The sequence below is a fragment of the Narcine bancroftii genome, chromosome 5, assembly GCF_036971445.1.
Source record: "Narcine bancroftii isolate sNarBan1 chromosome 5, sNarBan1.hap1, whole genome shotgun sequence".
NCBI lineage: Eukaryota > Metazoa > Chordata > Chondrichthyes > Torpediniformes > Narcinidae > Narcine > Narcine bancroftii.
The window spans coordinates 205,463,402-205,491,062 of NC_091473.1; the positions used below are offsets into that span (position 1 = coordinate 205,463,402).

Below are 27,661 nucleotides of genomic sequence, written 5' to 3' on the forward strand. Positions count from 1 at the left end.
AGTACTGAATCGATCTCTCGATTCTTTAGACGGGTATTCAGCTGGTTATCATGAAAATCGATTTATTCCTTCCTCTACCTCCGTGATGATTTTGTTTGATGTCAAAGTGTTTCTGTTGACCATGAGACACACACAGTAACGCAGAAGCATGAGATATGAACATGGACGAATACCAGGTGGTTCCAGCGAACTCTCACCACAGGGGTTACTTCCTCTTTTAAAGTGTAGTGATCAGACTAAGAACAATTTTCAGATGTTTGTACATGGATGAGCATGGAATTTCATCGTTTTTTATATAAAATTGCTTCCATAATCAGAAGATTCATTTTGATTTCACACTCAAAATCTATAGCCAATAATCGATTCACAATGTAAGAGGTATTTTAGGATAAAACGGACATTGTACCTGCTGAGCAATCCCGAGGAGGTGTGATCCAGGGATTGCAAGACAGTGATATACACTATACACAGTCCCACATGCAAACACTTGAGACAGAGACACAAACAGAGAAAGCGAAAGGAACAGATAAATAGATTGGTAGATGGATAGGTAGATGGACAGTAAAAGAGAAAGAGTGGGAGAGATGAAGACGGGAGAGATTTAGAGAGGAGGACAATTTGAGATTTGGACAGGGATGGGGGGCTGTTAAATGTGTAAAAGAAAGGAACATGTACGAGCAGGAGAGGAATCAAAGTGGTTGAGGGCTGACATGCAGTTTTATCATCAGTTTAGTAGGTGGGGAAAATAGCAAATTACATAACAGGGGAACGCCACTTCGTCAGGTCTGCTTTTCATGAATACGCCCTGATCCATTGAATCCCTCCTGCATTTTGTGTGGCTCCAGATTTCCATCATATGCAGTCAGTTTTCTCTACCAATTTTTATCTGCATCGCCCATCGGAGAGCACACTTCCCAAGTCATCAAAAGTGACTGGAAACAGAAATTCCTCCTCGTTTTATCGTAAGTGCGATGCGAACATTCCCTGTTCCACGGAGAAGAACTACCTTCAGCAAACCCGCAGCCTCTGAATTAGCTCAAGCCTCTAGTTTAGATCAAACCATAGGCTGCACGCGCCCAGAGACAAAACTCCGACTCGCTGACGAGGCCGATTTAAGCCTTTATGGAGACGTTTAGATACGACTGGCCGGTGGGAAAGCACGTGGGAGTGCGGGTCCCCGCGGGTGCGTCCCAGCATCAGCGCTGCTATATAGCGACTCAGGCAGCGCAGCAATTACTTCTAAATCTGCGCCCACAGTTACAAGACAAGTCAATTCCAGATCAGAGGCATACCTTTGAAAAAATGAGAGAGAACTCTCTATTCGCCCCCCTCCTTTTATTATCACAGGTTATTCTCTGGTTGCGATTGTGAGAAAACGGTTCCCTTTAAATTTACGCCATTACAATATTGGTAAAATACGACCCCACATTTTATAAAACAATTCTACTGTGCTTGCACTGTTTTTTGGAACTTACTAGCCTTTCAAATTTAGATAATGACTTCACTTATTTTTAACTTAATATTCTTATATTTTTTAACCTCTCTGTAGAATGTACGAGAACTGCAACCTGACCTTGATGTGCAATGGACCGCAAATACAGGTGACGAGTGGTTGGCTGAAATAGTACTGGAAGCGCGTGAATATGAATAACCACTACATTCTGATATTTTATGGCACATTTGTAAACAGTTTAGGCATACATATAGAACGGAATGGGGCGTTTCAACAGGGTTTGGCAAATGCTTCTCATTGACCCTCCTATTAGACTTCGGTGCTCATTTAATTTGGTGGAAATAGCCATTGCACCTTCAATCGGAGGAGAACTATTTATCTACGTTAACTAAATCATGAAGCGCATTTCTGCTGTTTCTGTTTCCGCTATGCGACCTCTCCCTGTCTCCACAATTGACCACGTCAGCACCTATCGTTGCTTCGGGGAAGATGTCAAGATCTGTAAAGACCCTTCAAAACCAGTCACACACTTCCTTCTCCCCACAATCCGAAAGATGATAAATGAGATTGAAAAAAGGAATACACCACTGACCTTCACTGGTCAGCTTATTGAATGGGCCTCTTATGTGGTGGCCAGCTGTGTTTTAAATCAATTATCTCCATAGTTTGCATCATTTATTTGTTCCATTGCACACTGTTCACATTACTCATAAAAATGTGACACGCTACGCAGCACATCTGTTTAATCATTGTACCGGCTACAGTACATAATGTGCCTTCATTTATCAGTATTTCAGAAAATATCAGCAGAAATGGTAACAAAAAAAACATTGTCGTTTTCTGTGTTTATTTCGGTTATCAGCCAATTGAGTGGCAGGAGGACAATGTAAATAAAACTGTCCCTGGAATAATGCTTGAAGTCTATTTGAATATGTGGTATTCAGATTTGAAAGGAATCTGGGCTAATATTATAAGGATAAGCTTAATTGCAATAGATTCTTTAGAATCTTTGAATCGAAAAGTTAACCTGCAGCACAAGTAGTGTATATTGGGAAAAGGTATTTAATTTAATTTGGCTTCCTGTTCCATGCTCTTTTATGGGCTATATTCTCGAATGCACAGTGATCAAATCAGAACAGTGAAGCTGTCAAGTATCAAGGGAATGAGCACATCATTAAAAAGTAAATTATGCCATTCATTTGCACGCTTATAATATTAATGTGTCAACCCAGCATGATACTATTAACATTATATGAAGCCCGAAAAGGTCGGTGCAAATATATTGGGCATATCTAATTTATCCAGCATATTTACCAAGCAGAAGAGGTGCTATATGTAAAGTAATGCGACCAGAGCACGTGAACATAATGTGAAAGGTGGAAGCTACATGCGTTAAAAAATATCTAAAGTAAAACCCATAACATTGACTGGAATAAACCGGAAAATAAAGGCCAAAGAAAATGATAAGGGGGTCTAAAACGACAAACGGGTCTGGTCGGAAAACTTCCATCAAACGAGTGAAGAATGCGTTTGCAGTGAAACATGGCATATGGAGAGACAAATATCCACCTCAAACGTGCCAGTATAAGATAAAGAATTATAGGGCCAACTATTGAAATGTCTGTTTAATAATAAACGGCGGATTACTGAATTAATGCATAACGTGTAATATATACAGGGATAAACGATAAGCATTAATCCACATCGTTGTTTTGCTGGTCACATCTGCCATATCTCCACTGACAGTGCGTCAGTGGAGCAAAAGAGCAAAAAGTAGATTTAAATTACAAGAATATATCTCTGCAGCCATCATATAGGCGTTTGAAATCGTTTGTACTGACTTATAATAGCTCTTGATATGATTAGTATATTTTATTTGATTCTCTGCATCCTTGAAGATTATGGACCGGATGTTTAAGCGATTCTTTCGCTTGTTGCTTTTCTCAATTTCCGATTAAGTGTGAGAATCACACCTTTTGGCCATCGCCGGTAGGCTAGCGGAAATAGAAGTTTGATAGGACACAAAAGATAGCCTTTCAGTTTTTCGGCGTTTCATTCTCTGAAGTGCAGTTTTGGAAAATGTGGGAGTTCTGATCGAGCTGCATTTCCTGCTTTGTTAAAGAAAGTTAATCGGCATCTTCCAGGTCCTTTCACCTGAAGAGTTTGTAAGTAATTCCATAAACGCATTTTTACCTCCACTGGTTGCACTGGATTCCATCGCAAAACACAAAATACATGCGTCTATGCAGGATAATTTGAACAAGTAAATTGCCTTAAGTGCGTATAAAATTGTTGAAAACCGGAAGAGGCAAAGGAAGTAAAGACAAATCATAAGTGTTGTTAGTGCAAATATGCTCTCAATTGTTAGTACTGATTGGATGAGTGGAAGTTCATGTTTCTGGGCTGATGTCTCTGACAAATACCGTGGCTTTATCCTTGTCCTCTGATAAAATTGTCGTTGTCCAGAACATTTCGAAGTTTGGAACTCAGTTTGGATAACTATTTACAAAAAATGTCCTGTTCAAACTGGACCGGTGAAAAAGGTTTCTGTGTTCCCGAATGTGTGTGTGTGCGTGTGTGCGTGCGTGTGTGTGTGTGTGTGTGTGTGTGTGTGTGTGTGTGTGTGTGTGTGTGTGTGTGTGTGTGTGTGTGTGTGTGTGTGTGTGTGTGTGTGTGTGTGTGTGTGGGTGTGTGTGTGTGTGTGTGTGTGAGAGAGAGAAGCGGATGTACATGAGACAAAGAGAGAGAATACCTATTGTCGAATTACTAATGGATTTTGATAACATCGAGCGAAAGTTGGGACATGAGGATTCGTTTGCGAAATCATGGGATAACGAGAGAAGCATACACACTCAAGGGCAAACAGATATCTAGGACAAACAGCGGGTGGGAGCTTATGCGGGAGAGACAGAGACATTGAGATAGATGGATAACAGCTGCTGAAAACCATTGAACGCACATAAATGAAGAAGACATACAGAACTATAGAACTTGCCCACTCGGATAAAAATGCCCCACTCAAACTGATTCCACATGCCTATATTTCGCGGACATCTTTCTAATCTCGACAACGTTCCGTCTATTCGTATTTACTATTGCAATAGCATGTACCTCAACCAAACCTCAGACATTAGTTCACATGATGACATTTTTCGGGATAGCAGGTTACAATTTAGATTGGATTGGAGAATATGCTGAAATTGTGATGCCACTAAGAAAAATAATGAAGGAAACAGGACACACAGGTATGATAAATCTTTGACAGTGGAATGAGGAGGCAGAAACAGCTTTAACACCATTAAGCATAAATTACAGTTATCTCCAGCCCTCGCCTTTCCTCTTTACGAGAATAATTTTCATCTATATATATCCAACAGGCAGGAAGGCTGTGCTGCCGCAGTACTAATGCAAGAAACAGCAAATAGCATACTACAGTAGAAAATTGGATGAGATGGCTTAGGCATACCCGCCCTGCTACCAGGCACTGGCTACATTACATTATGTGTATGAAAAAGCATCTGTGGCCGTGGACATCCCTTGATCCTGTAAATCAACCATAAGAAAACAGAGCTGTTGGACAAGGGAAAGTGTGTGCTGACACCAGCCAGGATAGCAGAATTTCAAATTTATTGAAATTTTCAGATATAACTATGCAGCAGGAGTAACAATGCTAATAATTTCCCGTTTGTTTATGAGGGAGAACACCACGATTGTGTAGGAGAATAATGGTATTTGCTAAATTAAGAGAGGATTTACAGTCACAACCCCTTGGATGATGAAGACAAGAAGGTCTTGTTTGTAGTCGGCTCTTGTTATAGGGATCACAGTTAAAATGAATGCCGGGTTTGCAGTGGTAGAACAGGATCAGTCGAACTTCAATGTAATCAAATTAGGAGGTTTCCTGCAAGCTTGCTCAGCCAAATTGGCAGAAACTAAATCAGCATGAGAAATGATGGAAGGTGGAAATGTTTGTGGCGGCCGTGTAGAGGGCTTTACGGGCGCACAGGGCGGCAACGCGAACTCCAGAACCATAATACGGACCCTGCAAACTCTCCTTATGGACCGCACATGAGAGATTCCGAATGCCGAGGAGCGGCACGTTGAGCTATTGAGTCTCCCGCCAGAAGGCGCGGGTCACTTAACAAGGCTAAATTTAAACCTGCCGATCCCATGGATCAGCCGCAATCTCATCGTGAGGTCTCGCCTTATCCCGCGGAGCCCGGACATGCAGTATATAAAAGAAGCCTGTGAACCATGAATAAACCAGTCTTCAGTTGACGAGACTGGCGTGTGTTTTTTTTTGTATTACTTTTCAGTAGCTCTATCGTAGTAGCCGCTGGTTTGATATTTACACAGATTAAGCACATGCCCATTGGTTTCCGTGTTTGTTGTTTGGGACAGTGCGGGTTCAAGAAAAGAAACGGAGACCACATACAGCAGTATCAAAAAATTTCAGATTTGATTAAAGCATTAACTAATCTAGAGTACTGGCCGTCATTAAATGCCAAGCACATAAGAAAGGAAATGACATGATAACAAAGGGATTTCAGGCTGCAGCAAAGCAGACAGGAAAGCTTCTCCATGTGAGTTAGCTGTTATTGCATTTCAGGTAAGCCTGGATCTAGAACCCACAAAGGAGAACACAATCGTAATGCGGGAATGATAGTGACATTTTTGTCAAATGAAGTAACTCCAAGATTTGGTAAACCTACAGAGATCAGATCGGACACTGCGTCCAAAATGTAGTTAAACTGGTATTACAAACTCTGAGAATAAAATAGAGGTTTGGATGTGTGTATCATCCCCAGTCACAGTGTATGGTGGAAAGAATTATTGGGACTCTGACAGCTAAATTGAACAAGATCTGTGTGAGTACTAGGCTGAATTGGATCGACACATTGCCGCTGGCATTGATGAGTTAACGAATGCTGAAAATTCATATGACACATTTTACACCGCCAGATATGCTTACTGACTGACCGAAATGGAGGGCCTCGTATAAAGGGCCAAGCTTGGAACGGCTGGACATGGAACTCAAACAGTACATGCAACAGCTAATTATGATACATGTCTATCCATATACACGAAAAACAAAAGGAGCTGAGACTGACCAACAGGAAGGACCTATTAAATCTGGAGGTCAGGTTTATGTACGGGCTTTCCGCAGGAAGTGAATGAGCCGAGAAGGGAAAGGCCGTTCACGGTAATCAAGGCGTCACCTACTGCTGGCCAAGTAGATGGTTGAGCTACATGGTACCATCTCAATCACGAGTGCAACCTGATACTGAGCCTGAGTTAAGTGAGACAAAAGAAGGGACGACAGAGGAAGAACAGGAAGATCTGACAAGTGATACCTCCCCGCAACGGTTCGATTAAGTAGTAAGTGAGGTTTCAGAGCCATCGATGGACCTGTGGAAGTCAGTCTTCTCATGCTCCTGGGTGCGAATGTGGTTTGGGGACAACCAATGATGCACCCCACAATGAAAACATGCCTCACCACACATGTGCAGATTTGGAAACCATAAATTTGGCAGACTTGGCCTGGTAGTATGCCACAGAAATCGAAAGAAATAATCCGGGAGGCAAGGAGCATATTGCCTTACTCCATGCCGTGGTCGCACGCACGTATCAATCATTGATATAAGTGGGCAAACTTTACCACAAAGACAATGTCTCGACAGAAATGTTATTACTTTTTAAGTGTAACACCAGTACAATATATAGTACCCATGCCATATAATAACTCAACATGCACTGCATGCCACCTTAAAAGATTGGCACAATGTGGGGGGGGGGGGGCGGGGGGCATGCAGGGAAAAAATCTCCATGTATGGTGCAGGCCTCTCCCAGGACTGACTGTACACTCGGTACCTGGCGCAACAATAATACCCCGTGGACAACTACCCGTAAAAATAAGATTAAGCCACTCGAGGGCCTGCAGCTAGACATGAATTTAAAATTTAAATGCTTCACACACGATGGTAAAATTGCAGTAGGGATTTTTAGTGGCAATTAAATAGACTTTGCGATTCGAGTAGGAGGAGTAAATTGCTGGAGCCTAGTTTTAAATGACCAAATATCACTCTTGCAGATACTTGGTATTCGTATGGTTTGGAGGGAGGACTGAGACTGATGCTCCCTAAAAGATGGTGAGGTACCGGTAATGAATGATGGTTCTCCTGGAGACAATGGTGTCCCCAGAAATTCAAGTAGATACCCGACACGAACAAACTATGACAAGGAGAAAAATAGGATAGTATATTGTAGTCATAGGACAATCATACATATCCCAAATCATTTTAAAGCATGGAACGAGATTGCAGGTGGATTTGAGTCAATGCTTTTATGGGTAACGCCTGGTAAAATACAGAATGGATCAATTATATTTACTACAATCAGCACAAGTTTATTCATTATACTGATGATGCTCTATCTGCTTTTGTAGAACAATTGGATGCGACTAGTAAAAATACATGGCAGAATAGACAGGCCTTAGATTGATGCCAGGAGGAAAAAGGGGGATTATGCGTGCTGTTTGGAGAACATTGCTGCATTTATGTACCTAATGAAATGAATCCGGAGGGATAATTTGGTAAGGAAATGAACAAATTAAAAAAATTAAGAAAAGAAGTGAAACCAAATGCAGTATTTATACATCAGTTTGTTGATTGGTTAGAAGCCCGGCTATGTGGTTGGAGAGCATGGTTTACCAAGATCTTGTTGATTTCTGGCATTGTCATGATATTCTGTGTACTTTTATAGTGTTGTTCTCTTCCCTTTTTAAAGTCCCTTGTAATGCGAGCAACAGCAATTCACAAAGCTCCCGGAAGTGCTGAAGCAATTTTCCCAGCCTCAGACATGACAAGACAGTTTTCGGTTCAGTGGCCCGGGGTGGGGGTGGGGAGAGAGTGAGGGAGAGTGAGAGAGAGAGAGAGAGAGAGAGAGAGAGAGTGAGTGAGTTAGAGAAATAAAGAAAGAGAGAGCGAGAGTGAGAGAATGAGAGAGAGAAAGAGCGAGAGAGAGAGAGAGAGAGAGAGAGAGAGAGAGAGAGAGAGAGAGAGAGAGAGAAAGAGAGAGAGAGAGAGAGAGAGACTCTACCCGAGAGAAAAATGTGTCATCAGGCACACGCAAATGAGAAAAGTATGCCCAGAAAAGTCCTTAGTTGCAAATGGCCTGCAAATCATGAACCGAGGAACCGCCCCCATATTCTCATGTCAAGCAAAGAAGCTGCGCTTGATCGGCGTCCTGTCACAAGTATCAAATCAATGCTATAAACAGGCTTTTCTGTCTTCCCTATTTGTCTTCCATTTTTGTTTTGGAGGCACCCATCATATCTCCTGTATGGTTCACGTTGATTAAAATATCTGTGTTTCCTGGTGAGTCACTGCTTAAAGAGATGCTTTGCGTCTCGTAGCTACGGTTCACGGTCTAGCTGACCACGTTTATGTTCTCTTTTGCAGTGTCCTTTGGCGACGATTCTATCTTCCATTATGCATTTGAAGTGTCATTGGAATAACTATAAGCCTGAACTACAGTTACCAAGCAGAAAAGGACGCTCACCCAACGCTCTCATAATTATATGTAGAACTAGAGGATCACTTTTAACAGGCCTGCCGTGCAACGAATAATGCAATAACCTCCTCAAACTCTCCATACGGGTCAGGCCTCCGAGTCCTGCCAACATGCTGATAAATGTTCTCGTCAACCTATCCAGATTGTTAAATTATTTCCTATTGCATAATGACAATGACATCGCAGATTAATCCAAACGAGGCCGCACAAACGAATCGTTCAGCTGCAAGAACATTTTCAAACGTCTATACTCAACACTGTGATGCTGGTGAAGGTGCGGAGTACCTTTTCCCCCTGGTCTACAATAAATCACAGTCTTTTAAACCATTGGCTGTGTAGATCCTGCCAACGTCAGACCTCTCAAATACGTTTCTGAATTAAATTCAACACATCATTCAACTGTCCACAAGGCCAACCGATCATGTTTAGGCCACAATCTTTAGCAAACGCCTTTCAAATCTAAAATACCAGACACTTCACTGCCATCTGAAAACGTAAATCATCTTTGATGTGATTCGTTATAGATGACAAATAGCAAATGTTCAGGGCTTGAGGTTGGTGTACATAGTAAAATCTCTGCCCTCCAAACGATAATGGAAGTATTGAACAGACAAATAAATGGCCAAAAGCTCCTTATCAGAACCACTGTATATCTTTTCTTCTTCACGAAGATGGCGGCTGAAGAATGGTAATGATTTCCATTGCCAGTTGACATATTGATGAAGTGCGTCTCCTACGGCTATACTGGAAGCGTCTTTCGAAAAGGCGGTGGCTACATTTAAAACTGGGTAACTGAGCATAGTGAAAGGTATCAGCAAATCTTTTGTCTTTAAAAGGTTTAGTTTCCCTCTTCAGTCCAATGCATGGTCCTGGCGTTTCCAGAGAGTAAACCAAAAAGGCGTCATGATAAGAGCTACTCCGGGAAGAAATCATCAGTAAAAACTTAACATTCCCAAGAATTTCTGCATTGTTTTAACCATTATTTGATAACGGCATCAACTTTGGATGGCAGCTTAGCCACTCCTCCCTGAGTAATCCTATGCTCCAATAAATCAATCGTTTCTTGTTTATAAACGCATGTATCTGGATTGATGGTCAGTCCAATTTCTTGATGAGCATAAAAAGGATACCAAGATTTTCCAAATGTTGTTACTTAGTCGCGCTCGTCACAAAACTATTGTCGAAGTAAATGAAAACATTGGGCATAGCATGTTCTGAAGTATGCATCACCCGTTGGAATAATTGATCAGCATTCTCTAATCCGAATAGCATTCGTAACAATTCAAACAAGCCAAATCGGGTAATTATTGTTGTTTTACGAATGTCTTCTGTCTCAACCGGTACTTAGTGATACCCACACACCAAGTAGAGTTTCGAGAATATCTTCCCTTCATGCAAATTAGCCGAGAAATCCTGAAGGTCGAGATATCGCTGCTGTAATAAATGGGTAATTGTAGAGATGATCCTCGAGCATGACATTCATCCTCCTCGAGCCAAAGGTGGGAATTTTGAAACTGTTAACTGCTCATAGTTTCTGCTCCGTGGTAGGATGGCCTGTGGCAAAACCAATGGCTGGAAATATACTAACTTCTCAAACTGTGTCCAGCTGAAATGTTCGGTGGGACAACTGGTCCCATACATAGAATAGGCTTGCAGGTTCACAGCAACCGCCACAAACTTACTGGTGGTTGGCCTGGGTGTTTCCTGCAAACTCGCATGGAAGAACACGAAGACCAGGTGTCCAAAGGATGCTTTGCTTTGCTTGCACCTTGCCTGATGGTAGGGAAGGATGCGCTAAGAACACTAGAGTGTTACACGGGGCCAATATCGAAGGGTCTGGTTGTGTGGACTTGTCTTACTTTGCTGTGCTTTTTAAATTTTAACGAATCACGAGCATACCCTTCCTTCTTCTTATAGATCTCTATAAATATTGATGTTTAAAATTTCCTGTTGTGGTTTTCTTGACACTCTTCTTTTACCCATATTTTATATTTAGTTTGTCGGGGTTTCGGAAGGGGTGGGAGGATTGATAGGATTTTTTTCCTTTAGCATTTCTTTAATCTAATTTCTCTTTTAAAAAAATACCACCCGTATTTGGATTATGTTTGAAATATTGTGATATTTTTGCAATGTGGTTTTATTTTAAATGAAGGATATAAAACAGGGATGAAGTGTTTGAAAGGCTGGTGATGAAGCTTATCAGCGGTGACATTGATTCATTTCCATTCGCCTATTGCAGCAACAAGTAAATGGCAGATGCCATATCACTGCCCCTACATGAAGACCTGGAACACCTGAACAGCAAAGTTGCATATATTAGGATTACCTTTATTGTCCGCATTTTTGCATTTAAGACCATCATGTCCTAAAAACGGATTTGCAAACTCCACAACTCGGTAGCGAACACCACATTGCTTAATCGGAACATGGATTTCTTTACCTCCATTTCTCAATCAGTGAAGATTGGTAAGAACGTCTCCTCCACAATCTCCAACGGTACCAGAGCACCACAGGGATGTGTTGTTATCCCCTGCACTATTCACATAACTCCTATGAATGAGTAGTTGGGTATGACATTAACAAAATCTAAACATTTGCCGACGATAGTGGATAGATAAAGAATGGGGATGGAAATTGAAATCTTGGCTGAATGGTGCACTAATATGAAACTTGCACAGTGTAACCAAACCTAAGAACTGATTGTTGATGTCAGGAAAGGAAAGCCAGTGGTGGGCAGTCAGGTGATCACTGGGGGAATCAGAGCTGGAGTGGGTGAGCACATTTAATTTCCTGGGATGCACTATCTCGGAGGATCTTTCCTAGACCTAACACACCATTGGCATCGTGAAGAAATCATGACAGCACTTCTACTTCCTCAGGAGTTTTCATGGTCTGGTGTGGGATCACCAACACCACTGAGTGTAAAGCTTTCCAAATGGTAGTGGCGACAGGCCAGGAAATCACTGGCAAAACTCCCCCAACCATTGAATGCATATACAGGGAACGCTGATTTCGGAATGCAGCAGCAATCATTTAAGACCATCACCACATAGCACTTGGACTGCATTCACTACTGCCATCATGAAAGTGGTACAAGTGCCACAAAACTCACACCTCGAGGTTCAGGAACGGCTGATACCCATCTACCATCAGAATCCTCTGAACAAAATTCAATCAGGGCTGAACCTAAGGACACTTATGTGGGTACTTTATAGATTTTCTTTGCTCTCCCTGTATTGCACATTAGTTTGTTTGCATTAGTTATCATTTGACACTTATTTTGATTGTTTATATATTTAAGATGTGTGCCAGGAACTTTTGCTCTACCGTTTAGTGGCAATTCTGCCACACCCTCAGTAAAAATGGAATATGAAAGTTGATTGTGATGTCATGTATGTAATCTAACAACAAATCTGACATCTGAATTCTGTAAGTCGAAAGAGATAAATACTGAGATGCGAAATTGAACTTGAGTGAATGACAGTGAGAGAGTGAGTGAGTGAGTCAGAGAGAGAGAGAGAGAGAGAGAGAGAGAGAGAGAGAGAGGAGAGAGAGAGAGAGAGAGAGAGAGAGAGAGAGATAGAGAGAGAGAGTGAGTGAGAGAGAGAGAGAGAGAGAGAGAGAGAGAGAGAGAGAGGTGGAGAGGGAGAGGGGGAGAGGGAGAGGGGGAGAGGGGGAGAGTAGCAGTGGTGTACATTAACCTGCTCAAAATTTCCTATCTGGAGTGGAAAAGCAGAATGATATTCTCTCGGATCCTTGATCATCCGCTAGTGCTCTAGAAGTTTGTTTGTTCCACTTCCTGTGTCTAAAGGATCGATGGATGTTTCAACTGTACCGATCCACTTAGATTTGCAGTCAAAAGCAGCGGTCGCTCCTCTTAATGTTGACTCTGTGGCCGCTCACATCAACGATCTTGCTAAGTTATTTTGCTTCGAATGGGAATGCTATCAGATGATTGCTGATAAATTGTCCATCCAACCCGCTGTTTTTCAGTTTTTGGTGCAGCAGAGTAGTAGGGTGATTGACTGGTATTTGTGTTGCTGCCTTTGGTTTGGCAGATGTTAATTACACTCACCCATGAAATACTATGTGGTGCAGATTTGAGATTACTCCACCTTTCCTATTGCTACCTGCAAGCAGGAATTGTAGAATTGAAGTCATTATAAATATTAACATTGAAGATGAAAATCTCTGCCATACTGCTTTTGTGGAATGGAGCCACCAGGATTGAATGGACTTTGAAGTAATCATAAAATAAGCCTTTAGGTGGAGTACAGTCGGTAGCAGCATTGGCGGGCGAAATGGGATAATTGATTCTGGGTGTGCATACCTTCTGTGGCAGGCAGTAAAGTCAAAGATACAAGATACGAAGGTACTGATGTACGTTATTATGGTTATGGAGGGGGTTAAAGGCCTTGATCAGGCTGAAAAGCATTAGGCTGCTGGCAATTTGTTTTTGCGTTGGATGTTATGCGATGGGACTGTATTGAAAGCCAAGTAGGTGCGTATGAAATGCATAATTATAGTCGTCAGTATAGTGGCATCCTATAACGTGGAAGGCATGAGTTTAAGTTAGATGCTGCCATACTTTAAGAATATGAAATGCTGTTCGTGGAGGTAGGGCTACTTGCAATTTGATTTTTAAACGATTAACGAAGAAGAGTCTAATAAAATGATCTTGCTGCTTAAACGATTTCAATACATGAAATAAAAATGTGCTTCATTACATCGTCTCTTGTCTCCGAAATCTTGATCTGTGAAATAAAGAACGAAAGATAAGGACAAATTAAAATATTTTCTAGCCACAGGGCAGTCATGTCAAAGTTACCTGCGAGGAGAATGTTTCGTGGCATCCTCAAACCGATCGGCAACCTCTGTGTTGTGTATTTCATATCTTCACATGTGAGTTCAATCTAAACAGAAGTTCCATCTCAAACCTATTACACACTCCTTAAAGCCGAGACATCAAGTCTAATGAGCTCATGCTGAATAAGGCGATTATCACTGATTCGGCTATCCATTTCATTGAGAGAACATGGAAACGTTATCGGGATATGACGTGTCTTTACAAAACAAAATAATAAAAAAGAGTTCCAACGAGGAACAAATAAACTGCAGCCCCATGGATTTTTATAATGTGAAAAGAGAAAGCGGGGTCACCCGGGGAGTCAGGTAGCATGCATGGTCACCAAACACATCAGATCATTACTCTTTGCACTGAACCTCTTATTGGTTCCGATCAGTCATTTTCACTGCCCACTGTAATGGACTGATGTTGTCTAAACCGTTGAGTTCCTTCAGCTGTGTCTATTTACTCCATAGTTCCCAGGACCGCCCAATAGAGTGCGATCTCGTTCTCGGAGATGCAAGGTAGAGGCAAGGAGGCTTTGCATCTGCTCCGCTATTCCACATAAAATAGTTGATAACGGACGTCATTTTAATGCTCAACACCAATTATTAAACTCGAATATTACACCCGAGTCCACTACTTTGTTGACGTCATTCTTGCTCATTATAGCCAGATAAATAACCGAAGCCGAAGGACAGTGGTCCAAGTGTTCACAACTCTTCGAGGTGTCTCCAGATCGAATCGTTGTGTATATTTCTCATCCACCACTTGCTTTCAGGCTTAACAACACGATGTAATATCGACTTAATCATTCACACCAGTGAGTATTGGAATGTTTCCCCACTCTATCACATTCTGCTTCGTTGCCGGATTGGAAGAAGTAATGTACTTCCTATCTGACTCAACTGGAACTCCATGAAATGGAGGACAAACAAACTTTGAGTTGATTGGTGAAATGGAGGAACAAATGAGGAACAGGTGGGGGGGAGGGTGAGGAGAGCTTTGTGCTGAGCGGATGTCACACTGCCAATCACGAAAGAGACCAGATCTCACAGCAAGTTTTTTCGTGCATTCAAGTTTTAAAAATTCTGAGTTAGTTCCATTCAGGTCAAATTCACCCGAGATGCAACGGAGCTATGTCATCTCTGTCTACTTATTGGCTTCTTACAACAGTTGCTCTTTACACCGGTAAGTTTAGGCATTTCCAATATCCCGCTTTATTCCACTACTGCAATGGATATTTAATTAGTGAATTTCATGCATAAACTGAAAGACTGGAAATAAGGAGAAAAATTCAGAATCGTGTATCCAGTTCTTTGTTGAGCAATGTCCGAGAGGTTAAGAGAATATTCATATCAATTTAAGCAGACTTTCTGCTCTCCTTTGGGAATGGTAACACTAGCACGACACACCTGTCAGGCCGGCGATTATACACCTGTTCCTAAGACTTACGGTCAACGTGAAGGTGATTAAGGAAAGGATGGATAGTATGGAAAGGCAATTTCATTAATTTCCTCCATGTCGCTACCTTCTCTTGAAGCGTCATTTCATTTCTATTTTTTTTTTAATCTCAAACGAGTATCGGGGATGGTAGCAGTTCTGGAAAATGTGCGCAGTTAGATGATATTGGTGGAATTGGTAAATTCATGTTCTCCTCGGAATATTTCAGGACATTGTCGAGGCGACGCCGTGTCTCAGACACCAAGTACGATCACAGTGTCTGAAGGAATGGACGCGAATTTGAACTGCAACTATACAACAAGCAGAAGCACCCCTGGATTAATATGGTACCGTATGTATCGAGGAAGATCACTCGACTTTTTGTTGATTAAAACGCAATATGAAAGTGGGGGAAAACAAATTCCCGGTGAACGTTTCTCGGCGGAGCTCGATCATTCGAAGGGAATGGTTCCTCTGAAAATTACTGCAACGCAGCTGGGAGACGCCGCAATGTATTATTGTGCTCTGAGCCCCACAGAGGTACGGAACTGGGCTGAGACTGTGCAACAACTAACAGATCATCTCGCCGCGTATCAACGTGTGAAAATGAAGCTTTGAAAAATCATTTGCTGCTCCGTCCATGCGCCACAACCCAAATGGGTGACTTGCGGTGATTATCCAGTTTTGTGCTACTGTTAAAAATTAGCTTAATCAAATAACAGATACAATTTACTGTCATGTAATAAAACAGCAATTGAATGTTAGACTGCCATAAGGTGGAGAAAGGTTTTCCACTAGCATTAGCATTGCTCGGAGCCCGTGTGAGTGAGAAAAAGTCCCTCCAGAACCTACGAGTGTCCGTGCAATCCTGTTGCCTCTGAAACCGCACAATATTCCAGTTCAGCATAAACGATCAGCAAAAGGCGCCCAAATTTAAACATCGAGCCCAATGAGGAAGCCTAAAGCCCCAAGGATCCTTCGAGAGCCCTCATTGTCTTTAGTATCACCTTAAATCCTTATACCGAAAACCGCTTCTCTTGTGGCAACCTGCAGCTGGTGTGAGTCTTTTGGCCTGGAGTCGGTAGCAACCCGCAGCCTGTTTGCTTTCCACGCCTGTCAATCGCTAAGAGACCCCCACATGCTTGTGTTGTAGAGGCCATCGCTGGTCCGTCACGATGGTCATCGTCCTTCTGTCGTGTCCTCTGATTCTCCGCCTCAACAGGTTCCCCTTACTGGTGTCCTGCACCAGCCCACTCCTCTCGCAGAATCTGAAACCCCACGTCGCCGTCAGCGGACACATTGGTTCATGACCTCGAGGTCGCAGATATCAAAATCAAGCAGTGTCGGTTCTTTTGTCAGGTCATTGTAAGCCTGTACAGAGCCTCACACAAGAATTGAATGCTAAAAAACCACAGGTCAGCACGAAATGTAGTGCTGCCTTTACCGCAGTCCCGGCAGTGTCGCCATTCCATCTAAGTCTGCGCCTACAGTCACTTGGACAGAAGAGAGGTATGGCTTTGAAAATTTAGACAGAACTCTCTCTTTGCCTCGCTCCTTTTCTCATCCGAGGTTATTCTCTTTTTCCGACCCCTTGACAGTGGGAAGAATTTCTCTCTTTAAATTAAAGCCATTAGGGGTATAACCCGACTCAACACTTTGTACATCCATTGTATCCTGTTTCACCTGTTAACGCACCTTATTAGCCTTTCAAATTTGCATCCAGATTTCACTTTTAAAATGCCTCTCATTTATAAACCTTTCTGTGATAAAGCATCACCAGTGAAATTTACTGCAACTGCAACCTGACTTTGCAGAGCAATAGACCACAAACACAGGTGACGAATGTTTGGATGAAATGGTACCACAAGGACGTGAATATGAATCATCACCACATCCTGATTCGGTGCATCGAGGAAATGGATAGGATACTTTTCAGGACGCAGTTGTAGACATGTTAGACATAGATATTGCACCATATGGGCCATTTCAATAGATGTTGGCAAAACATTCTCATTCTCCATGCTATGAGACTTTGGGTGCTCATTTCATTTGTTAGGAAAATGAAGTATGCCTTGGATAGAAGGAGAATTATTTCTCGAAATTAACTACATTCGGAAACCTCTTGGTCTTGTTCAAGCTTTGCCAGAATGGGTCTCCTATCTGGTTAGCGAGGATTCCTTTCTCCGTTTTGATTTGGTTATCCCCATAGCTTGCATTTTTATTTGTAATATTATACACTGCTCATATTAAACAAAAATGTGACACTTACACAGCAGTTAGGCTTTATTTTTGCATTACCTGGTGCAAATTATTTTTGTTGTTTTGTCTGTAAAGGAGGCAAAACAGAACGATTTACTCCGTATCGGCTGAAATGACAATGAACAATTAAATGTCGTTTTCTGTGTCCATTTCTGTTATCAGCTAATTGCATAAGGATAATGTAAATAAAGATGTACCTGATATTATGCTTGAACACTATTTCAAAACGTGGGATTCCGATTTGAAATAATGCTGGCCGAATGTTTAAAGGATCAGTTTAACTGCAATAGATGCTTCATTATCTTGCATCTATCGAAAAGTCTCTTTGGATCGACACATTAAACTGAAGCAAAAGTATGGTTTATAAGCTGAGAAAATGTATTTACTTTAATTTAGCTTTCTAAATCTATAAAGATTGGGTCTTTATTCTTTGGAGCGTAGAAGGTTGAGAGGGGATTTGATAGAAGTATTTAAGATTATGAAAGGGATAGACAGAATGGATGTGGATAGACTATTTCCGTTAATAGGAGGAAAGATTAAAACAAGAAGACATGAGTTAAGAATTAAGGGGCAGAGGTTTAGAGGTAACATGAGGGGGAACTTCTTTACTCAGAGAGTGGTAGCCATGTGGAATGAGCTTCCGGGAGAAATAGTGGCGGCGGAGTCAATTGTATTATTTAAGAAAAGGTTGGACAGGTATATGGATGAGAAGAAGATGGAGGGTTATGGGCATTGTGCAGGGAGGTGGGACTAGAGAGGGGTGTTTGGTTCGGTGCGGACTAGAAGGGCCTAATGGCCTGTTTCCGTGCTCTAATTGTTATGTTATGTTAGGCAACTTCTGCGGAGTTGTATTATTTTATCTTTTTGGGCCAAGAACCGGCATCACTCTCAGAATATATAGGGGAGAGTTTCAACGTAAAGAGGAGTAAGTTTGGCGTGGGACAAGGTATTGCAGGTGAGAGGTATATGCGGATAGCACCTCTTCGAATGTGTTCCAAACCTTTTTTCAGCACCGATGTCCTCAATGTATCTGAGTACTCCATAGCATCGACTGACTCTTCCTCAGTAACTACCTAACACAACTCCAATCAAGCAAAATTTTATGCGGTTACAAGTCAGGTCATTTCTCTTGAATATCCATTGAGCTGCATATTTCCACAAGTGCCTTACCTATGGGATCCAGTCGAATTATGTGGATAATTATTGGCGTCGGACATTGAATCCAGTAACCCAGTATAAATGCGTCCGGTATTTGTTAAGATGTTGCGTTGAAATCGTGTTGCCAACAATTGTGAAGAAATTTAAAATCACAGAAATACTTCCTCGTTTTTGAACCAGGAAGCATTTGTGCTTCCACTGCTTGACCATGGCAGGGGGAAGCGTTCGTTTTTACAAGTTTGGGCACTGTTCACATTTGAGGATCATAGCACTGATCAACTCTTTGTATGAGAACTTCGAAAAAAGGAACTGACATCATTATCTTAACCACAGGCTCCTTCATGAAACGTTGTTTTTTTCCAGTATCGTGGGGAGGTAAGGCCACGAGGTTCGTTCGAGCAAAAGTGGAATATTGAGAGATACAATAATACATAGAGGGTGAGGAATTGCGAGGGAGAGACAGAGGCATGGAGACAGATGGACAGAGAGAGGTGGAAAACAGTCAACCCACATAAAGAAAAACTTTTAGAGATTCGTGGAGCGTCGATACCGTCCATACCTTCCACCTTGACCATGCCGATCAAACTGTCCCACCCACACAAGTCTCACCTTGCAATCGTATGTATCTCAATCACCTCATTCTGCAGCCTGTTCTGCATATCCACCACCTCCACGCTTTCGTCCACCTCAATAACCTGTTAAATATATTTTCCTACACCTTAAGCCCATGGTTACAGATTCACTAACTCAAAGCAAAAGACTGCGTTCACCCGATAAATCCCTCTGCTGATTATATGTATACTACGAGATCACCGTAGCCATCGCACGGTCCAATGAATGTTCATAGCCTTCTCAAAATTTCCATCCAGCTCAGGTTTCCGAATTGTAGCAACATCCCGACGAATATTCTCTTCAACCTTTCTAGTTTCACAACTTCATTTCTATTGCATGGTAACCATGTTAGAACAACAATAATCCAAAGGTGGCCACATCAATGACTCAAACAACTGAAACATTATTTACAAACCTTGTACTCCACACTGTGATTGATGCTAGTCAATCTGAGTTGAGCCATGCGACGATCATATCTACCAGTTTAGAGATATGAATACCCGAACATTTCTGTTCTTCAATGATTTTCAGATTCATTGCATTCATTCCATGGGTCATGACCACACTAGAACTCCAAATGCAGCACCTTACATTTCTGAATTAAATTACGACAGCCATTCAACCGCCTAACGGTTCAAGATTCTGCTGCAATTGTTGGAAAATGTCTTCACAAACTAAACTACCAGACACTTCTGTGTCATTCGGAAATTTGAAAATCTTGCTAACTACATTTTTATTCAAAATGTATGAATTACGTCACTTGTGAGAGATCAGCCTATCACATGCTGGAGGAACACCATTCGCAGAAATACAAAATTGCCTCATTTATGAATTACCCCAGACATATGTGTTTAGTGGCTGGAACATAAAACAAATACTTAAATCTACTTCGGTTTGTCCAGAGTTAAACACTGTTATGAGCCTGTTGTCCTACTGATAATTACCAGGGCCCCCGGTGAGTTATCTTTAAATGGCTCCTGTGGAACCGTGGTTTGTTTTCATATAACCATAAAACCACTTACAGCACAGAACAGGCCAGTTCGGCCCTACTAGTCCATGCCGTAGCAAATCCCCACCCTCCTAGTCCCACTGACCAGCACCCGGTCCATACCCCTCTAGTCCCCTCCTATCCACGTAACGATCCAGTCTTTCCTCAAATGTAATCAATGATGCAGTCTCGACCACGTCTGCTGGAAGCTCATTCCACATCCCCACCACCCTCTGCGTAAAGAAATTTCCCCTCATGTTCCCCTTATAATTTTCCCCCTTCAATCTTAAACCATGTCCTCTAGTTTGAATCTCCCCTTTCTTAATTGAAAAAAGCCTATCCACATTTACTCTGTCTGTCCCTTTTAAAATCTTAAACACCTCTATCAAGTCCCCTCTCAATCTTCTACGCTCCAGAGAAAAAAGCCCCAGTCTGCACAACCTTTCCCTGTAACTCAGACCCTGAAATGCTGTCAACATGCTCGTGAACCTTCTCTGCACTCTCTCTATTGAAAATTCCATGCTTTGTTGCAGAGGCGTGGGGCGATGGTTCAGTGTTGCAGAATCTCTGAGTTGATGCTGTAACAAGAATAAGCAGTAACCATGAATTACCGTTATCATTCAGTATTTAGTGACCACACCTCTATTTGGCACTTCTGATGATCATAAGAATCTCTGAGGATGCTACGGATAAGATAACTAGATGATCCAAAAAAGATCAAAACTTAGAATTCTAATCTATTCTATAGTCAGAGTTTCTACTGTTCGTTATTGGAATAATCATCTTATACTTTTAACTTTCTCTGTGATCATTGCATCTGATGCAGAAGGGTTTCCTATGCCACGCGACCCATACCAGGGCAGAGAAGCAGCGAATCGCAACAAATTCGAACACTGGTTGTTCCAACCATCTCTCAGCAAAGGGGGCACTTACTCCGCTGAACGGAAGTGATCAGATGCCGATACAGTTTCCTAGAGAGTAGCAAATACATTCCAAACATTCTTCGTTTCAAGAAGAGGAGCAGAAATTTGTTCATTGTTTCAAACAATCGAGACGTCCACGCGAGTGACGATGACTTCGTATCCATACCGAGTACAAAATGATCAAAACATTTCCTGGATATACAAAAACTTGCATCTTTCTGCGCGTCCAATTGTTTTTACAATCAGGAGAAGAGACACCTTCATTCTTCTAATCCCATCGTCTTTCTAATAACAAGGAAACATTTATTTTGGGGTAAATCATACTTTGTGCTTGTTACGAATTGCTGTTGAAATGTGATGCAGAGATTGCAACACAATGACATACAAGTTACACACACACACAAATATTGGCGCACAGTCACATCGAGAGAGAGGAATAGATGGATGGATCGATAGATGGATAGATAGAAAGATAGATCAATAGATCGATAGATAGATAGATAGATAGATAGATAGATAGATAGATAGATAGATAGATAGATAGATAGATAGATAGATAGATAGATAGATAGATAGATAGATAGATAGATAGATAGTTAGATAGAAAGAAAGAAAGAAAGATAGAAAGAAAGAAAGATAGAGAGAGAGAGCGAGGGGGCAGAGGAAGTGAGATAGTGCCGTGGAAAATGCAACAGGTGGAAGAACAGCGGGGGATATTGTAAGAAACATTGACGGGCGAGGAAGGGCAGATCGTGGAACTGAACTGTAGTTATTTGACGAGTCAGACCACATATTCTTCTCACATTCAATGTCTTGGAGAAACTCCGAAATATTTGCTGAAAATATATAGCCCGATTGTCTTGATTGGATATCGGGGTCTGTGGAGGAAAAGAGCCTGCGCTTTCACTTGACATTCTCTGGGACTTTGGTGGAGGACTCTGCCTTGTATTTCTGCGCCGTGCGGCTCACACTGTCCGTGGGCGATGATGGATTCGCACAAAAACTTGCATTGAGAATGAGGAAGTTGCCGTGGGTCGTGTCGCCTTTTAGCCTTGCGTGAGCAAAGACTGTTCTCTTCCTCTAGTCTCTGAGAAATACGCGAGTTAAGGTGGATAAGGTTTTACGAGAGTCGATTAAATGTAGCAGTGAGAGGGATCGAATGGAAGAGGCAGGGATGTGATGGACGATGAGAGAAGGAAACGCAAGGGAGGGTGAGAGAGAGCGGTGGTGAGAGACAGACCACAGCGAGCGAATGAGGGATACATTGAATGAGGAAGATGGGGGGAGTTAGCGTGAGAGGATGAAAAACAAGGGAGAGAAAAGGAGAGGGAGAGAAAGAGAGAGAGGGAGAGAGGGCGCGAGATGCGGAGTATACATAGTGACTCGGAAACGCGAGGAGGATGGAGAAAGGAAGAGGCTGACATTAACAACGTGCTCAATGATATCCTCATCCAGGCCGTTCTGGCTGGTGAGTGTCTGTCTGGTTTGTCAGAGCATGTCCGCTAGGTTAACGTTCATTCCAGAGATGATTGAGGAAGATTCAGTAATCTTGAGCTGCTGGAAGGCATGGCAGAGGATTTACAGACTGTGTCACAGAGCTACAGTTACTTGATGAATACCTCCGCACATTTATGGTACATTAAAGATCTTGGAGAACTCCCCACCCCCACCTCAGGCATTGCTGGAAATGTACAGCTGGATCGACATGGTTCCATCTCATTAATGCTGAAGAAGTTATCGGGTTATTTTGTAGACAAAAAGACAGTTTCCACTTAACTGACCAAGGGACACGGAATCAGTCGTGTATCTCTGCGTCGTGCAGCCCACTATTCCAGGGCGATGTTGGGTCCGAGTAAAGCACCCTGGTAAATAGAAATGGGCAGTGCCACCAGGTTGCGTGCTGTTCCCCGACACCGTCCATATCAGTGCACAGGACGGAGTCCGCAATTGTGCGTCCCGGGTGAGAGTTGTCTCTTAAGCGCAGCACCAAGCAAGGATATTTGTCTCACTTTCCGATCGGAGATGGAGGAGAGGAATTCAGAGAAAACACAAAATCTGGTGGACCTCCTTTTGCGAGATATGCGTCAGAGGCAACATCTGCTGAAAAAGTGCGAGAGAAATGATGAAAAAATTCAGAGACAAAGTAGGTGAAGTGTGTGTGTGTGTGTGTGTGTGTGTGTGTGTGTGTGTGTGTGTGTGTGTGTGTGTGTGTGTGTGTGTGTGTGTGTGTGTGTGTGTGTTTGTGTGTGTGAGAGTGAGAGAGTGTGAATGAAATGGAGAGATCGTGATTGACGAAGAAAAACATCGCAGGAGGGAGAAAGGGGTAAAAATGGAAAGTGAGGAAGAGTTTGAAAATGATTCATAATAAAAGAGACATTGAGAAAGCAAGAGGGTGAGAGTGGTAGGGGTGAGAGTGTGAGATAGAAACTGATGGGAGGGAGAGATTGCACAGCTCGCGAAAGATTAAATAAGTTTAAGGCAGGGTTGCATCCCGGTAGGAATCGCAACAGAGTACCAGAAGGGGAGAGAAGGTGTAGGAAAACGAGTGAAGGTGATAGAAAGGGCGGAGCCAGAGAGATGGAGGCAGACGTGGGGTGTGGAAATATAGGCGGAAAAAGAGTTCAGAATAAGACGGAGAACGAGAAACGGCCAATTAAAACCCAGTTTTCATGGGTTCAACAACGGCACTCTCTTGAGCCTATGTGTGGGGAATGAGTCCTACTGTGGCTCCTGGATGATACACTGTTACTGAGGCGACCCCACTGTCTTATATTATAGAATCATAGACCACTACAGTACAGACGATATGCCTTTCATCACTTCAAGTCTGTGCCAAAAAAATTCCAACCACCAGACCCACGGACCTGCACCCATTCCATAACACTCCAGACCTCTCCATCCATGTATACATCCAGTTTAGTTTCAAAACCTCAGAGTGAGGACGTCATATGGGAACTCGATCACACTCCCGCCACTCTCTGAGTGGATGTTCCCCCTCAACCTTTTCCCTTTCACCATAAAGCTATGTACACTTGTAGTTATCTCTACAAATCAAAGTGGAAAGAGCCTACTCAATTTTACAGTGTCTACAATTGTCAGAAATTAGTAAACCTCAATCAAGCATCCCCTTATTCCTCCACACTACAAGTCCTAACCTGTTTAATCTTTCCGTGTAATTCAACTCCTGAAGATGTGAAACATCCTATTAAATATCTCTGCACTCTTTCAATCTTACATATACCCTTTGTATTGTTTTGCGACAGAAGTGCACACAGAACTTCAAATGTTCTTATATTTTCTATACGCTTCTCGTAGCTTATTTTCTCTTTGTTCCCTATACGCACTTCACACTTTCTTCACCAGATCGCAAATGTCCTCAAAAACTAAGGTTCCCTCTGCCTGTTATCTGTGCCTGTAAACCTGACAGGAACATGCAAAATCTGCTCTCTCAAAATTTCGCCTTTGAAAACCTTCCACTGTCTGAACACATATTTGCCATTAAACATATTATTCCAGTCCATTCTTCCTAGACCTTTTCTCATTTCCATAAATTGGCCTCTCACCAATTTATAATATAAACTCGAGGGCTAGAACTACCCATGTCCGTAATTAAATTGTAATTAATAATATTATGGTCACTCGACCCACATGTTCACCAACACATGCTTCTGTCACCTGACCTGTCTGGTTCCATATTATGAGATCAAGTATTGCATCAGCTCTCGTTAGCACTTATATATATTGATTAAGTGATCTTTCCTGAACAGATTTGACAAACGTTAAGCCACCCAGCCTTTTTACCACATGGGAGTCCAGTCAATATATGTAAAATTAAAATCACCTACTATCCCAACTTTCTGTTTCTTACATTGGTCTGCTTACACTTCACAGATTTGCACCTTCAATTCTCTCAGAGTATAGTAGGGGCTATAATACAAACTTATCAGTGTGGCCGCACCTTACCTGTTGCTGAAATCCATACATATGGCCTCTGTAGACGAGCCCTCTGTGCTGTCCTGTCTAAGGACTAGTCAGATTCCCTGACTAGCAATCTTTCTCCTCCCCCTTTCATCCACCCCCTTCATGTCTGAAAGATAGAATCATGGAGCAATGTGCTGCCAGTCCTGCTGCTCTTGAAATCCCGTCTCACTAAAGGCAATAAAGTCGTAATTCCACGTGGCAATCCACGGGTTAAAACCGCACGCATTTGCGGCAATACTCGTTGCATTGACATAAATATACCTCAGAAGATTTCTATCGTGTGCAAACCTTTGATTTCTGTTTATATATGCAGTCTTCACATGACATTTACCCACCTCCACCTCACTATCAGCTCTCACACTCTGGATTACCTCCCCTTACAAATCAAATTTTCTATTTTTGCCCACCGGAACAGCATCTGCAAACATGCCCGCAGTTCGTATACAAACCCCCTGTCGGAGCAGGTCCCACCTTCCCCGGAAGAGAGCCGAATGATATATCTATCGAGAGAGATTAAAGAAATATTCGGCAGTTCACCTTCATCTTGTCTTCCTCCCCATTCCGATACTTGCTGATTCTAGGGCCGTTCTGCTTGGCGAGCCTCTGTCTGATGGGTCAGCTCGTGTCCCTCCCGGCTCAGCGCAATTCCTCACATATCACACACAGCGTGTTCCGTTCCAGGCAGAAACGTAGGAATCTAGTGACCCACGGACCTGGAACGGAAATCGTGGGAAGTGTCGCCGAGCTTTAGTTACCCGACAAGTGTTCCCGTATTTTTTTATAACATTGAAATTCCCGTGGAATCTTGGAAATTATTGCTGAAAATCCACGGTTCAGGAGTAGAGGGTCTGTCTCACGATTGGACGGACAGAATGAAGGGTTCCTTGGAGAAAAGGGGTCGGATATTCTAGGTCACTCCGGAGATCCTGAAGCGGACGTGGCCGTTTATCTCTGTTCGGTGCGGTTTACACCCTTACCGGGAAATGGCGGATGCACACAAAGGCTCATTCTGAGATGTGATGTGGATAGAGAGAAAAGGGGAGAAGGAAGACGATAGAGCGCGTTGAGGATTGAGAAAGGTTAAACAGGTGAACGAGTGAGACAGAGTGAGGTAGAACCGTAGAATGAATGAAGGGGTTAGACGGACGAGTGAGGAAATGCGAGGGAGGAGATACAAAGAGGGCAGGAGAAAGACGCGGGAAGTGGACAGAGAGGGAGAAACTGAGCGAAGGACGGGGAACGAGATGGGGATTGTCTTATCAACTCAGTCTGGTTGGTTCAATCATGGCCACACGAACCAATCCTGTGTGAGGGAAACACTCTCATATCTGGTCCAGGCGTCATTTCGCTTATACGGGATTCTCGATCTCGCTATGATTGAGTACATGCATGCCTGTGTCTGAAATATATGTAATTCTCTTGCAATGTCTGTAATATATCTCCTTAAAAATTCAGAACAGACACAAAGAATTTTGTACCCCAAAATATTTGTTGCATTGTGATTAGATTATCAACAAAACGACTGGATTAGAAAAATCAAGGAGATATTTCTCCTGATCGCAAAACCAATGCAAGGTTAACCATGCAAGGTGATGCAATTCGATGCTCATCCTGATTGAAAAGCAGATGAAATTCACCCACATTCACCCACAACACATGGTTTATTAAGGTCACCTATTAGGATCCAATTCAATAGATTCAAGAGCCAAGATTCAGGATTCAATATGAAATTTACCGTCAGGTAATAAAAGTGTCTTATTACAACAAAAATAATGTTGACTGCTGTAATTGGACAGATTCGTCATCGGCAAAAAATTCCTGAAGCACCTATTACAGTCAGATTAAGAAAGGTAAGAAATAAAGAGTTCCCCTGGAGTCTACAAATGTCTGTGCATTCAGATCCAGCGCCACCACAGATTCCGCCGCCATAGAATACAGAATAAACCGTATGTGGTGGGAGAAGGTTAGAATGAAAACAATGAAAGTTTGTAGTAAGTATTTGAATATGGATGGGCAGGTGATAGAGAAGGGAAATGCTCTGGAAGAAGATGAAGGGCAATTGTCAGGAAAAGTAAATAATGTTGTTCTTAAAGATGAGGGAAAACAGGGATTAAAAATGGGAAATCCCTGAAATTCATATATTTTAATGCCAGGAGTATTGTAAAAAAGGTGGATGAGCTGAAGGTGTGGATTGATACTTGGAAGTATGATGTGGTAGCGATTAGTGAGACATGGTTGCAGGAGGGATGTGATTGGCAACTAAATATCCCTGGGTTTCGTTGTTTTAGGTGTGATAGAGTCGGAGGGACAAGAGGAGGTGGGGTTGAATTGCTTGTCAGGGAAAATATTACAGCGGTGCCTAGGAAGGATAGATTAGAGGGCACATCCACGGAGGCTATTTGGGTGGAACTGAGGAGTAGGAAAGG

The 27,661-nt window shown here is 42.3% G+C and overlaps 1 gene segment (V, D, J or C); it reads left to right on the forward strand.

Moving 5' to 3' along the window:
* Positions 1-15,002: 15,002 nt before the first annotated feature.
* On the forward strand, positions 15,003-16,123 carry LOC138762894 (T cell receptor alpha variable 9-2-like). The segment is given in 2 exon segments: positions 15,003-15,062; positions 15,544-16,123. Coding segments are annotated over 2 exon segments (441 nt in total).
* Positions 16,124-27,661: the final 11,538 nt, after the last annotated feature.